Source organism: Mobula hypostoma, chromosome 4 (genome assembly GCF_963921235.1).
Source record: "Mobula hypostoma chromosome 4, sMobHyp1.1, whole genome shotgun sequence".
In the NCBI taxonomy this organism is placed as follows: domain Eukaryota; kingdom Metazoa; phylum Chordata; class Chondrichthyes; order Myliobatiformes; family Myliobatidae; genus Mobula; species Mobula hypostoma.
The window spans coordinates 128,380,326-128,395,836 of NC_086100.1; the positions used below are offsets into that span (position 1 = coordinate 128,380,326).

The window sequence follows — 15,511 nt, forward strand, 5'->3', positions numbered from 1 at the left end:
CATCTCCCATTTAGAACAGCAAAAACTGCAGGTCAAAGTCCTGCAATTTTGTTTCATTAATTCTCCACCAAAATGTCTTCAAAATTAGTTCTTGTTCTAAATGTATGAAGCAAAGAAATGGAAAAGAATATCAAGTGAAATAACCATTTGATTAAAAATGGGGATAGGACACTATCTACAAGGAGTTTAGAGTTGTGTTTTGTGCTTCACAAATGCGTAAGAAAGCCAAATACCAGGAGCTGGTAAAGCAGTGCCAGAGACAGGGTGGAGGGCACGATGTGAGCCTATAGAAGTGGGATGTAGAGGTTTTGCTGGCTGCTCACTGTGCAGAACCCACTCTCTTCTTGGCATTACAGGGGCTGAGTGAGCTTCCAGATGTCTAGGGATCAAGAGGTGTGACCTGCGGACCAGTACTGCTGGGGCACAAGCTGGGGCCTGATCAACTCTGGCTGGGTCGTTTGGGCAAGAGTGTCTGACGTTGGAAGACATGAAACATCCAATGACCGCAGGTTACATCACTGATAATGTGTCTCAGTGCATCCTAGATGTACCTCAGCATCAGCAGAGTGACTTGGTCTCTATTAAACATTATATTTCTGGCAGCCAAATTTGACTTAAGTATTATACATACAGTAAATAAATTACAATTGTATTTTAATCCTATATTTTCCATCTGTCTGTGAAGGGTGTGGATATCTATGAAGTGTGTGGGCTGATGAAAGGTCTTAACCTGAAATGCGGACTGTCCATTTTACTCCATAGATGCTGCCTGACCCACTGAAATGTTCCAGCAGTTGTTTATTGTTCATTATACTGCTTTTTTGGGATTAATTTCACTGTGTAAACAGGAATGAATGTATAATACTAACCTCTCCTCTTTCCAGGTGGAGCATATACAAAAACTGTAAATATAGTGTCCTTATCATTAATCCTTTTGTAACCTCTTCCATTAATTGAAAACTCCACTTCAAATGTTTTCAAACATCTGAAAAAAAAATCAAGAAAAGTGAATATTGAAGGCACTCACATCTTAACTTCAAGTTTAAAATGACAAGTACTGATTGCTGACAGAAAACAGCACAGGAACAGGCCCTTTGGCCTACAATTTTGTGCGGAACCAGCTAAAAAGTCTATCAAAAAAATCCCCCCAAACAAGTCCTTCCTGCCTCTGGTATTAGACATTTCTATCCTGGGAAAAAGATACTCCCTGTCTACTCTATCTATTCCTCTCACAAAATTGTACATCTCCATCAGCTCTCTCCTGCTCCAGAGAAACAACCCAAGTTTATCCAGCCTCTTGTGATAGCACATGCCCTCTAAATCAAGCAGCATCCTGACAAACATCTTCTGTACCCTCCCCAAAGCCTCAACATCCTTACTACAGTGGGGCAACCAGAACTATTGTATTGATGTTTGCAATTAAGTTTAGAATCAGGTACCTGCTTAAAAATGTCACAGTGTTAATTGCATATGGATTTCCCCACCAGTTTTGAAACCTTTCTTAAAGTTTTTACAGAAAGTACCTCTTTTTTAGGTGCACATTGTTAATATTACATTATGCAGTCTCTGACAGGTTGTTCTTCCGTTTAGTTTGTATTCTCAGTTTGTAGGTTCTTACTGAATTTAGCTGAGATGTTTTTGAGCTACCTATAACCTTGTAAAGTTATTATTCTATATTTTGACAAAGCAAACTTGTATCTAAAATTATTGTTCACAATTATTGTATTAACGTGACATTAGATGATACAAGTTTTACATTCTTTCATATTTGTTTAATGTATGTTCCAATATGCACATTCAAAGTGTCACCATTCTCCAAGTGTCACCATTACGGAGTCATACAGCATAGAAACATGCTCTTTGGCTCTCTATATACATGCCAACCATTGAGTACCTATCTGTACTAATCCTATTAGCAGCACTTACCTATTTATGTCTTGGTGAGTAGCTGTCTCCAATATCTTCACACACACTGCACTCCAAATTATCATAAGACCACAACATATAGGAGCAGAATTAGGCTATTTGGCCCATTCAGTCTGCTCCACCATTTCACCATGGCTGATCCAATTTTCCTCTCAGCCCCAATCTCCTGCCTTCACCCCTTCATGCCCTGACCAATCAAGAATCTATCAACCTCTGCCTTAAATATACATAAAGACTTGGCCTCCACAGCTGTCTGTGGCAAAGAATTCCACAGATTCACCACTCTCATAATTTACACTTCAGTGCTAGATCAGAGTTACCTGAGCACTATTTACACGAAGATGAGTGATGTGTCAGACATGGATCTGCCTTCTTATGAGTGAGTGCAGGCAGCCATCAACCTCACGCCCATTAAGGTTCTGTGTAATAATCCAGACACTTTCCTCTTTCAAAGTCGTGCTGCAAATGGACTATGAGAAGAATCTCCTGATGGAATGCAATTTTCTAGCTTTGTGAATGATACCAGCATCAAAGGTGACAATGAATTGTCAGGCATTTTTCAGAGCAAGTGCTGCTCAGAGGGATGTGGACCCTCCATTTTCTTGGCTACACACTCTAGTCTACAGTCCAAAAGAGCAACTGAACGTGTATGCATTGGAGGACTTCACCTCTGGTCCTGCTCCCATCCAGATGAAGGCTACAGCAGATGCCCATCAGGTGGGAGACTTCACTACCGTGTGTCACATAACCTGGCCAAATGAAGGTGTCATTCGGTGATGGAGAGAGGACAATATGCAGAGCTGGAGCCTGAGAGCGGGAGGCAATGGCTAAAGACAGTGGTAGCAAAGTGAGGAAGCCACACATCAGAACACCAATAACCTCATCTGTTAGCATAATGGAGTAAGTGGCCTTTGACTGAATGGCTGTGAGGAACTCCCTCTTGGAGACACTTCTCATAAAAAGCCTGTTAAGTCAAATACTACTGTAGACACTGTTATCATTAACGTTAGCATAGTTCACCAATAGTCAGCCAAGAGAGCTCAGAGGTCAGGTATAATGATTTCTCACTGTTTTACCTGCAGGCCAACTGTGCTAATCATATTATTTCATTAAATGAATCTACAGTCCAATTACTGAAATAGCTTGATACAGTTCTTCAATATATAGCAATCATTATAAGCACAATGATTATTTCGGCATTCTCAAATGACCGGGGATCGGTCAACAGTGGTGATCACCTCCTCCCTGGTTCTTCCCGACTGTCCCTGTCTGCTTTCCTTGCCTCGCTCGTGCCCGGGACCATCCTCCTGGCATGTATCTCACTGATTATTATTATAACTGAATTAATGTAAGGGACTTCCTCCATGAGAAGTGTCCCACCTAAGGAGCCTTCTAAAGGAAACCTAAGGACTCTTACCTGCTTCTTTTTTGGTAAAGGGCTTTTTAGGAATCGAGTTAAGTCAACAGTATTTGAACTTTGGTCATCAAGGGGGCTGGTTCATTTCTCAAATTAAAGAGGTAGTAGATGACAGCAGATCAGACTGTACATGCGGACAGATAATGAAGTATGAGTCAATAATGGTTTCAAACAGATGATATCTAAAGTATAAAGGAGGCAAGGCCATTGGGAATTATTTTAAGAGTAAAAGATGATAGATCAGAGACAGACAGGAAGCTCAGTATCAACAGGAAACCATGATAAGGTTGTGAACTAGGAGGGAGGTGGATGACTCACAATTCAGATTTTGAAAGAAATACGTAAGGAATTCAGAAATAGACAGACACAACTTGATACGGATGGGTAGGATGGGCAACACTGTACGTGTGCAAGCACAGGAACCTCTTTAAACAAAGGGGATTTGAGCAGATTCGGTACCGTGAACAAGCAAGAGAGAGGACCACAAGCTAGGAAAGCAGTGCATGTGTGAGAATTCAGCATGGTCAACTGACGTCAGTAGTGAATATAATGCATCAGGTTTTGAGTATTGTTAATCTTTAAGCAAAAATCTGTCTATATCATTCCTTCATTTTGTTATCACAAAAATACCAAGTTTTGGCAACAGCATGCAGCCTTTCTCTCCTCTAAGATTCCATATTATGCGTTGCTGATGGTTGGTTGCCACAGAAGTGTGCGTAAAGGACCGATGCCCCCTTCAGATGAGTACACAGCAAGATGTTGGCATTGGGTCCCACTGGGAACCTCATCGATTTCAGTTCAGTACGTTTCCAGGTATAATCTATTTCAGATGCCTTTTCACCATTTTCCTGACTTTATGCAGAGGACCCAGATAGACAGTGCAAAATGCCCAGCAATTAAAAAAGGAACACTTGCTCTTAGCTTTTCTCCTGCACTGGGATGAAATTGTATTAATCTTTACAGCTGTAGCATTCCCTCACATAAGCAGAGCCCTTCTCCCCCTGCTACTTTTGCTGTCTGTCACAACATTTGGATACTTTAAGCTTATGGTGTTCTGTCTATCTATTTGACTGTATGTCACATCCACCATCGAACTCATCAGCTTCAGCCACTGACTGCTCTGAGGGCCTGCAGGGTTTGACACACTTCGCCAGATCTATGTCAGTTCTTCTCCACTATGCTGCTATGCTGCTTCTTGATGTGTTCTATGCCAGCTGTGAATTCGGATATGCAGTCCAGGCGGCATTGCTGCTGTGCAAACCAAGGGTCTGATATTTTGGACAACACATGCAAGAGGGGTTTGTGGTCAATGTATGCTGTGAAATGGTGACCCTCTCGAAGAAGATGAAAATGGTGGACAGCCAGATAGAGACTGGAAAGATCACAGTCAAACGGGCCGTACTTCCTTTTGAGGGGACGGAGCTGCCGGCTGAAAAAGGCGAGCAGCTGCCACACACTTCCAACCAACTGTTCGTGCACAGCACCCACAGCATCGTCTGAAGCGTCAGTAGTGATGGCTATCGGTGTGTTGGGGAGTGGGTGTGCCAGTAGGGTCACATTGGAAAGAGCTTACTTGGTGTCATCAATTGCTCTGGTCACGTCTGCTGACCAGTCAAGCAGGCAATTAGTGGCATTGCCTTTAAGGGCACTATACAGGGGGAGCATAAGTTCAGCAGCTCGTGGAATGAAGCAGGATAGAAGTTCATTTAAAAAGAGCTTAAAAAATGTTGTATTTTTGTAGTAGTGTGGGGTTGTGGGAAATCTACAATAGTGGTGGCTTTTATTGGATGAGGTTTTGCACCTTCTGTGGAGATATGATGGCCGAGAAAGTCAATGGTTGACAACCCAAACTGGCATTTAGCAGGATTAGTAATCAACCTGTATTGGCTTAGGTGCTCGAAAAGTATGTGGAGGTGAAATATGTGTTCAGATTTGGATGCACTAGCAACAAGTATGTCATCAGATAAACAGAATCTAAGTCTCTTAATACAGAAATCCATCAGTCATTGGAAAGTCTGTGCTGCATTTTTCAGTTCAAACAGCATGTGCAGAAATTCAAAGAGGCCAAACGGGGTTGTCACAGCTGTTTTGAGAATGTCTTCCGAGCACACAGACACCTGATGTTATTGCCTGAGTTAACTTTAGGAAAAATTAACTTACTGGCTAAACGTGCTGAAAAGTCTTGGATGTGCGGGACCGGGCAACGATTGGGAATGGTGACCTCATTAGGCGTTAGTAATCGCCACATGGGTGGCAACCACCACCGGGCTTAGGGATGATATGGAGGGGCAAAGCCCAGGGATTATTCGACCTGCTTACAATTCCAAGTCTTTCCATATTGGCAAACTCGGCCTTCACAGTTGCAGCTTTTCTGGATCCAGTCTACACGCACGGGCATGGACTGATGGGCCAGTTATGGAAATGTGGTGCTCCACCCCATGTTTTGTGACTGTAGTGGCTTGGTGAGGTTTGGGAATTCGCCCAGCAGTCCAGTGAACTCACCTGCGTGGTGTATGCGCTTGACAGAGTCATGGGGAACCTACAGGGGTATTGACCCAAAGTCCTTGACATCCACAAACTAGCTGTTCTTAAGACTGACTGGCAGTTGTTGGGCACACAGGAAATCTGCACTGGGCAGAGGTCTAGCCACTTTAGCCAGGATGAAGTCCCATGTGTAACATCGCCCACTAAAGAGTAGCATCACCTGTCCTGTCCTACAAGTCTGGATCCTGCTGCTGTTGGCAGCTTCCAGCGAGGTTTCATCTTTCTTTGGCTTTTCAGCAATAGACAATACTGACAGCACACTCACTTTAGTACCCATGTCACACAAGAAATGTCACCCTGAAAGGGTGTCTGTGTTCACTGATGTCCCAATGTGCTGGCACCGTCAAAGCTGCAAGGCAGCTGGCATTTCTTGGTGTTCGTACAAAAGTGAGTTTGGTAAAAGCACATGACCAATGTCTGTTTCAAAGCTGCGGGCATGTGTGTGTTGGAGACCTGTTGACCGGGGATTGGGAGGAGGAATTATGCACCTCTGCTTGGCTGAGTGTAGACTATCAAACATTTTAGCAATGTCCCTATTGCCATTCATGGGTGCAATTACGAGGGTCATGTGAACTTGTTCAGGCATTTGCTGCATGAAGAGTTCTTTAAAATAAAACAAGGATGGTGATTTTCCAGGAGAGGCAGCTTGTGGTCCATTAGCTCTGAAGGCCTCATATTCCCCCTGGCTGGGCAAGGAGAGCAACTGTTTGGCATGCTCAAACTCCGAAAGTCCAAAAATCTGTAATAGCTGAGTCTTCAGCGTGCTGTATTTATTGAGTTCAAGCAGATTCACCACTCTTGCTGCCGTGGAACTACTGAGAGATGCTACTATGTAGTAATGCCTGGTGTCATCGGCAGAGATATCTCACAGCACGAACTGGGCCTCGGTTTGTACAAACCAACCGACGGCATTTTGCTCCCAAAGCTCCGGTAGTTTCAAAGTGACCGAGTTGGCCAACATGTTGAATAACTCTGGAATCATCCTAGAGCATTGGGGTCAGCAAAGTAGGCTTTCATAAATAAAATGGCAAGAGGCATTTTAAGTGTAAGGGAAACAGTAACAACTCCTTTATCATCCTCCAAACACAGATCAAAAAGCACTGTAAAAAAAAAGTCATTACATCATCACGTCAAACCAGCCTCGTAAAGTGAACCCCAGCTCAATGTTGGTGGTTGTGAATTATGCATATGTTTCCAACAACTACGTTACCCAACAATCCAATCTCAGGCTTGCAATTGCTGTAGTATCACTCAGTGACACAAGTTGGCACTACATTCCTTACAGCTAATAGAAGTTCAAAAAGGCTACATGTCTGGAGATCTGAAATGCAAACTGAGGATTCTGAAATAATTAGAAGGTCCTATAGCAACTTAATAGATAAATATTGATTAATATTCAATGTCAAGATCTCCATCATAATCTCTCATTATAAAGATGATCAATTACTATCTGCAACACTAACGCTTTTTAACCACTGAGGACATCCAATGCACATCCAGTGTCCATCACTCTTGTTTGCAGGACATCAGCACAACATTCCAGTACAAAATCTTGTTCCTTCACCTTGCACGCACATGTCAAATTGTAACAAGGTACCTCAATGATAGTAAACTTACAAAGACATGGACTCCAGCAGACAATTTTATTCTCTAAGTTACTGCAATTCAGTAGGTAAATTAATCAATAAATTTTGCTCTCACCTAGCCTGGAGTAACTTGCCTGGCCAAAATCACTACTTTTCAACAATAATATGTTTATTAGTGCCTGGAAATTCATTCTCAGCTGGTTGGGCTAAGCAATGTATTGTGTCATATCAGGATTTAGTACTATAAACTATGAAATTAATTCTACTGAAGCAACATGTATCCATTTAAAGATTCAAATGGTTGTCTTTGATACAACTTGGTTTCACATTACTGTTTCAATTCCTGCTTCGTTCTCAATTGACATACCCACAACACCTCAGAATTGGTCAAGGAGTGGTGAGGTAAAACCTCCCCTTGTCCCTTTATTTATAAAGGGCACAATTTTAAGTACGCTTTTAACAGTCTTTCCAACTTCCCCTAGCAACATCAAAGATTTACTCACATTCACCTGCCTCCACACTTCTTGAAAATTGCCTAGTTTAATTTCAGTACTTACTTTGAATTGACACAACCATCATCCCACCTGATGACCACCTGACCCAGGGTCAGAGGTATGAAGCTCACACCATTAACCTGAAAAACAAATTGGAAAATAGTTCATGCTGCATTCTTTACTTCCTTGACAATATGTGAACTTTTCAAACATTAGTTGAAGTTACTAAGAACTTAACGTTCAGTTGTGTGTTCCTTCCATTCAGATTCACAACCAACTGATAGTACAACATATAAGCCTAAGTGCTAATGATTTTCAGTGTCCATGTTTATTTTATTACAAATACAGGCAACCACTCTGATTAAAACACATCAATAGGCAATTGCTGGGTTATCCTAGGATGCTGATTTATTGTAGTAATGTGGAAGGAGCAAAATTGTGGGTCACATTCCCTGATTATAAGTGAAGTAGGATTCTGGTATAACCCAACTTCTCTAAAATTCCTGGCCCCAGGAGAAAACTGAATTTTATGCGTTCTTCAACACTTGAAATTTTGGGGCTCTTCCTTAACATCGTAACATCCAAGAGCACATGAATGACATCAATGCCCAATTCATGCCTTTGCTGTAGATTGATTCATGGATGTTTAATCAACAAACAGCATGGGCAATACATAAGAAAGCAAGTCTGAACAGCAGAGACAATAATTTCTCCTGTTCTATTTAGCCTAATAAATGAGTTTCTCTTTGTTGCATTAATGTGATTCATCTGTGAGGACAACTACCTGTCTGCCAAACAGAACTGTGAGATGTTCTATGTCGGAGAGGACAATACAAGCGTGCTTGGTTAAACTGGATCTGGCAGTTGTAATCCTAAATGGCATAGGACACCTTGTCACAAGTCCTTTGTCATACCAGGAATGGCAGCATAGCCACAGGGTAATGAGTGTATAATTTCTATTCAGTTACTATTCAGTGCCCAGAACCTCCAAGTACCAGAAACTCCCACTCCAGGCAGAATGGCAGAACACTGGTGGGTTAAGTGGCCTCCAGCAAGCCATCAGAGGAAGTGGTTGCAGTTTGAGGAAGACGTAGGCCAAATCATTGAGGTAATAGCCAAGGGAGATGTTGACAGAGGACTCCAGACCTTATCAATTATCATTGTCAGTTGTGCTACTGAGAGCTTCAACCTAAAGGAGAAAAAAGCCAGAAAAGCCCCCGACACAATAAACCACAGGGGGGACTAAGCAGTACAGAGCGCCAAGTGAGGAAGTTGCTGAGTTCCGTAACATCCTCAGAAGAAAGCTTATGACAGTGCGCAGGGCAGGCTGGCATAGAAGACAGGGGAGAGAGAGAGCCAGCAAATAAGCTGCTCTCTTTATGAACTCCTATGGATTCACCAAGCAGCTGCTAGAACAGAAGCCATAGTGGCTCGCCTTGGATGCTCCAAACAAGAGGTGGATCTACACCTTCAGAATTCCCTCAGCGACCTAGCGAGGACACCATAGCGCTCTCGTAAATCCTCCTTCTCCTGTGGTTGAGTTCAATGTCAAGGAGCTCTGCTGGAAGGAGATCCAGGAAAGAGTCAGAGCTGGTTCTGCCCCTGGTCCCAGCGGAGTACCCTACAAGGTGTACAAGCACTACGCTAAGCTCCTTCAGTTACTTCAGAAATTCCTTAGGGTTGTCTGGCGTAGGGGAAAGGTTGCAGACCAGTAAAGACCTGCAGAGGGAGTCTGGGTCCAAGGACAATGATCAATCTCACTAATCAGTGTGGAAAGGAAGTTACTTTTCAGTATCGTTTTCTGTCACCTGACTGAAGAACTGGCAATAGATTCCCCATTTAAGAACAGCTTGTGATGGAAGGAAGTCCGGAGCTGGCAAAAGTCTAATGCATGGGTTGACTTTGCCCTTCTGGGTAGGTAAATTTTAAGTCTCTGAAATAAGAAATTCAAAAGGGAACGGAAATGATGAGGGAACGGGCATGTAGATGGGGTATGATTGAACTAGGTTATAAGGCAGAAGGTGGTAATGGGAAATGAGGATGAGATATGAACATATCACTTTCCTTAATGAACAATAAAGCTTTGCTGATCACTGGTTCTGTGGTGACACAGATAATGATTGCCAGCAACCTGTCCCTTTAAACGACTGACCAGTGGACGTGATGGGGCCAGTTTGCTGCAGCGACTTGCAAATGTGGATTACCTTCTGCTGCAAGAGATTGTGAAAGCTGCAAAGAAAGTGTCAAGAAGTGTGGATAATATTGCTTCATGAGTAAAATACTGGAGATGTATATAACAAGTATGAAAAAACATAGCATAGAACAGTACAGCACAATACCAGCCCTTTGGCTCATGATGTTGTGCAGGCCTTTTAACCCACTCTAAGATCAACAGAGTCCTTACCTTCCTACATAGCCCTTCATTGTTCTTTCATCTTTGTGCCTATTTAGGAGTCTCATAAATATCTCTAATGTATCTGCCTCTACTACCACTCCTGGCAGTGCGGTCCATGCACCCACCACTCAGTGAAAAGAGTGACACTACCTCTGATATCCCCCCTATACTTCCCTCTAATCACCTTAAAATTATGCTCCCTCGTAGTATCTATTTCCGCCCTGGGAAAAAATTCTCTGCAATGTCCACTTGGGCTATGCCTCTTATCTTGTTATACAACTCTATCAAGTCACCTCTCATCCCCCTTCGTTCCAAAGAGAAAACCCCTAGCTTGCTCAACCTCTCATCCAGCCAGCATCCTGGTAAATCTCCTCTGCACTCTTTCTTAAAGCTTCCATATCCTTCCTATAATGAGGCAAACAGAACTGAACACGACACTACAAGTGTGGTCTAACTAGAGCTACAATATTATCCGGTGGCTCTTGAACTCAATGCCCCAACCATTGAAAGTCAACGCTATAGGCTTTCTTAACTGCCCCTATCAACTTGAGTGGCAAGTTTGAGGGATCAATGGTGTGGACCCCAAGATCCCTGTTTCTCCACACTGCTAAGAATCCTGCCATTAAACTTGTATTCTGTCTTCAAGTTCGACCTTCTAAAGTGTATCACTTCACACTTTCCTGGATTAACTGTAACACCATGAGACATAGGAGAAGAATTAGCCCATCGAGTCTACTCCGCAATTCCATGTGGCTGATTATCCTCTAAAGCCCATTCTCCTGTCTTCTCCCCATAACGTTTGATGTTCTGACTAATCAGGAACCTATCAACCTCCACTTTAAATATACCAAATGGCCTCCACTGTGGCAATGATTTTCACAGATTCACCACCCTCTGGCTAATGAAATTCCACCTCACCTCTGTCTGAATGAAGCTCTGTTCCGAGGCTGTGCCCTCTGGCCCTAGATTTACTCACTATGGGAAACATCTTTTTCACATCCACTCTATCTAAGCCCTCCAATATTTGATAGATTTCAATGAGATCTCCCTTCATTCTTCTAAACTCCGGCAAATACAGGCCTGGAGCCATCAAAAACTCCTCATATGTTAACCCTTTCATTTCCATAATCATTCTTGTGAACCTCCTCTGGATCCTCTTCAATGTCAATTCACCTTTTATTAGATAAGGGATCCAAAATTGCTCCCAATACTCCAAGTCTGGTCTGACTAATGCCTTATGAAGCCTCAGCCTTACACTTTGCTATTACCCTGTATATTTTTGTCCTCTTGAAATGAATGTTACCATTGCATTTTCCTTCCTTACTACCAACTCAACCTGCAAGCTAACCTTTAGGGAATCCTGCAAGGACTTCCATGTCCCTTTGCACCTCTGATTTTGAATTTTCTTCTCACTCAGAAAATAGTCTACACTTTTATTCCTTCTACCAAGGTGCATGACCGTACACTTCACTACACTATACACCATCCCCACTTTGTCCATTCTCCCAATCTGTCCAACTCCTACTGCTGACTCCCTGCTTCCTCAACACTACCTGCCCCTCTACCATATCATCCGCAAACTTGCCCTCAAAGCTATCCATTCCATCATGCAAATCATTGACATATTCAGGTTTCCCCTGCCAGGATGCTGCCTGGTTTAGAAAGTATGCAGCATGATCAGAGATTAAGGGAGCTAGGGCTTTACTCTTTGGAGAGAAGGAGGATGAGAGGAGACATGATAGAGGTGTACAAGATAATAAGAGGAATAGATAGAGTGGATAGCCAGCGCCTCTTCCCCAGGGCACCACTGCTCAATACAAGAGGACATGGCTTTAAGGTAAGGGGTGGGAAGTTCAAGGGGGATATTAGAGGAAGGTTTTTTACTCAGAGAGTGGTTGGTGCGTGGAATGCACTGCCTGAGTCAGTGGTGGAGGCAGATACACTAGTGAAGTTTAAGAGACTACTAGACAGGTATATGGAGGAATCTAAGGTGGGGGCTTATATGGGAGGCAGGGTTTGAGGGTCGGCACAACATTGTGGGCCGAAGGGCCTGTACTGTGCTGTACTATTCTATGTTCTATCCGAAGGTACAGCGTTCCTATGAAACGGTTCATAAGCCAGAATGTCGTAAAGCGAAGAAGCAATTGCCATTTATTTGTATGGGAAAAATTTGTGAGCGTTCGCATACCCAAAAATAACGTACCAAATCATGCCAAATAACACAAAAGACTTAGAATAACAGTAACATATAGTAAAAGCAGGAATGATATGATAAATACACAGCCTATATAAAGTAGAAATATTTTTCCACAATCATTGCCTGAACTGTTCTCCGTAGCGAAAATTTCACGCAAGCGCTCTCCAGTAACCTTTAAGCTATGAAGCTGCCAAATCATACCAAATAATACGTAAAAATACACAGCCTATATAAAGTAGAAATAATGTATGTACAGTGTAGTATCACTTACCGGAATTGGGAAGACACCGAGCACACTGATGATGGCGTGTTAGGCTGAGTCATCGGAGGTTGGGGTGGTGCAGTGGCCCCCATCCTAAGGCAGCGATCCGATACTGATCCGCGAAGCATGCAGGGGTACAGCAGTAGCCGGGAGGCACACAGCACATCTTTAAGAAAAAAGCTGAAATAAACATGCTAATTAATTAGGTGCATCGCCTCTGGCCAGGGCCAACAATTATGTGCCAGGCGGCACCTAATTAATCAGCATGTCTATTTTGGCTTTTTTCTTAAAGATGTGTTGTGTGCCTCCCGGCTACTGCTGGACCCCTGCATGCTTCGCGAATCGGTATCTATCTGCGGCCTGGGGGTTGGGGTGGTGGGACACTGGGGTGTCATCTCATCGTCGTCTGTTTCCATTAGGGCAGGCAGGTCATCTTCTTCTATCTCTGCCTGCCTCGATGTCGAAGGTCGAGGTTCATTGTCAGCTGTGGCTGATGTGGAAGGCTTACTTAACTGCTTAGCCTCGTGCATTTTTAGATCATAGAGTTCTTTGTAAGGACTCAAACCATCTTGCAAATATGCCCTAAACCGACATACTCTTTCAAAATTAAAGTTGTACTTTATCATTACTCATTCAGTTTCGATTGTTATCCTTTCCTCTTCCAATTGCATCAGCTCTTCATCTATCAGTTCTTGGTCATGGGATGCCAAAACCTCTTCAACATCATCTTCGTCAACTTCCACAAGCCAAACCCACTTTGTCTTTACTTCATTCACCACGATCAAAACGCTTAATTATGTCTAGTTTTACTCTAAGTGTAACACCCTTACGAGCTCTTTCAGGCTTTTCCGATACCTTAGAACTCATCTTGCTAACGGCTGCTCACAGGCGCGTTTAAGCAATGCCGGCGAGAATGCCGTTCCGAATCCGGGGCAGAGCAGCTGCTCGGGGCGCGCGCTGCTTTTTTTTCCCCACACGCTGCCTTTTATCATGCGCTGCTTTTTTCGTAACAGTGAAAACACCTTCTGTTAGCGAAAACAGGGAACCAATGTAGGTCTTTCGTAATAGTGAGGTTTTGTAAAGCAAACGTTCGAAAAGCGGGGGACACCTGTAATGTGAAAAGAAGCAAACCTAACACTGACCTCTGCAGAATGTTTCCAGTCACTGGCAGCCAAACTGAAAAGGCCCCCTTTATTTCTACTCTTTGCCTCCTGCCAGCCAGCCAATTTTCTACCCATGTTAGTATCTTTCCTGTTATAGCATGGGCTCTTATCCTGTTAAGCAGCTTCATATATGGCACCTTGTCAAAGGCCTTCTGAAAATTCAAGTAAACAACATCCACTGACTCTCCTTTGTCTATCCTGCTTGTTATTTCCTCCTAGAATTTCAAGATTTGTGAGGCAAGATTTCCACTTAAGGAAACCATGCTAACTTTGGCCTATTTTATTACATGCCTCCCAAGTACCCCAAAACTTCCACCTTAAAATGGACTCCAACATCTTCCCAACCAGTGAAGTCAAGATAACTGGCCTGTAATTTCCTTTCTTCAAGAGTGGAGTGAGATTTGCAATTTTCCTGTCTTCCGGAACCATTCCAGAATCTTGAAAGATTATAACTAACACCTTCACAATCTCTTCAGCTCCCTCTTTCAGAACCCCGGGGTGTAGCCCATCTGGTCCAGGTGATTTAACTACCTTCACAATTTTCAGCTTCTCAAGCACCATCTCCTTAGTAATAGCAACAACACTCACTTCTGCTCCCTGACACTCTTGAATTTCTGGCACACGGCTTGTGTCTTCCATAGTGAAGACTGATGCAAAATACATATTAAGTTCCTCTGCCACTTCTTTAAGGACACGGCCAGGGACACCGTTCAGAGCAGAAGTTTTACTGTAGAGCTATATGCTCTATTGCAATACAGTTTTAAATGAACTAAGCAATTGTTTTTACTGACTTTGTTCTTTGCATTATTTAAATCTTTAGCATGAGAAATTCTACAGATGCTGGAAATCCAAAGCAACACACACAAAATGCTGGAGGAACTCAGCAGGTCAGGCAGCAATTATGGAAATGAATAAGCAGTTGATTGGTTCTTTTATTGAGGAAGAAGTAGAGTGCCTTAAGGCCTTCTTGATGGAGGATAGAAGTGTACAGGGACTGGACATCATGGTGAAAATGAGGTGGTCAGGGCCAAGGAATTGAAAGCTAGTGAGGAGATTGAAAGCAAACAAGAGAAAATCTGCAGGTGCCAGAATTCTAAACAACACACACAAAATGCTGGAGAAACTCAGTAGGGCAGGCAGCATCTCAGTCGAAACGTCGACTATATTTTTTTCCATAGATGCTGCCTGGCCTGCTGAGTTCCTCCAGCGTTTTGTGTGTGTTGTGAGGAGATTGAAAGCACAAGAAGTACCACAGATGTAGGTGGGAAGGGGCTGAACCAAGGGGGATTGAATGGAACTGAGGTATGAGGTTACAAGTTTAGTGGGGCAGGAGCAGGGAGAGACAATAGGCCCATCTGAACAGTCAGGTTTGTGGATCTTGGGTAGGAGGTAGAAGTCCGCAGTACGGGGTAAGGGAACTATGAGTTTGCTGGCAGTGGATGGGAGTCCTCCAGAGTTGATGAGATCAGTGATGGTGTTGGAGACAGTTTTCTGATGGTCCAGAGTGGGCTCTGCTTCAAGGGGTAG

At 43.2% G+C, this 15,511-nt stretch overlaps 1 protein-coding gene across 2 annotated transcripts in view; it reads right to left on the reverse strand.

Annotated features, from left to right (window-relative positions):
* The window catches only part of idua (alpha-L-iduronidase), a 175,221-nt gene that overhangs the window by 3,326 nt on the left and 156,384 nt on the right, over positions 1–15,511 (reverse strand). For both annotated transcript variants that reach the window (XM_063046515.1, XM_063046514.1), the window contains 2 exons: positions 8,031–8,107; positions 870–985 (listed from right to left, as the gene is read on the reverse strand). In XM_063046515.1, coding sequence (XP_062902585.1) covers positions 870–985; positions 8,031–8,107 — 193 coding nt within the window. The remainder of the gene's footprint in view (positions 1–869; positions 986–8,030; positions 8,108–15,511) is intronic.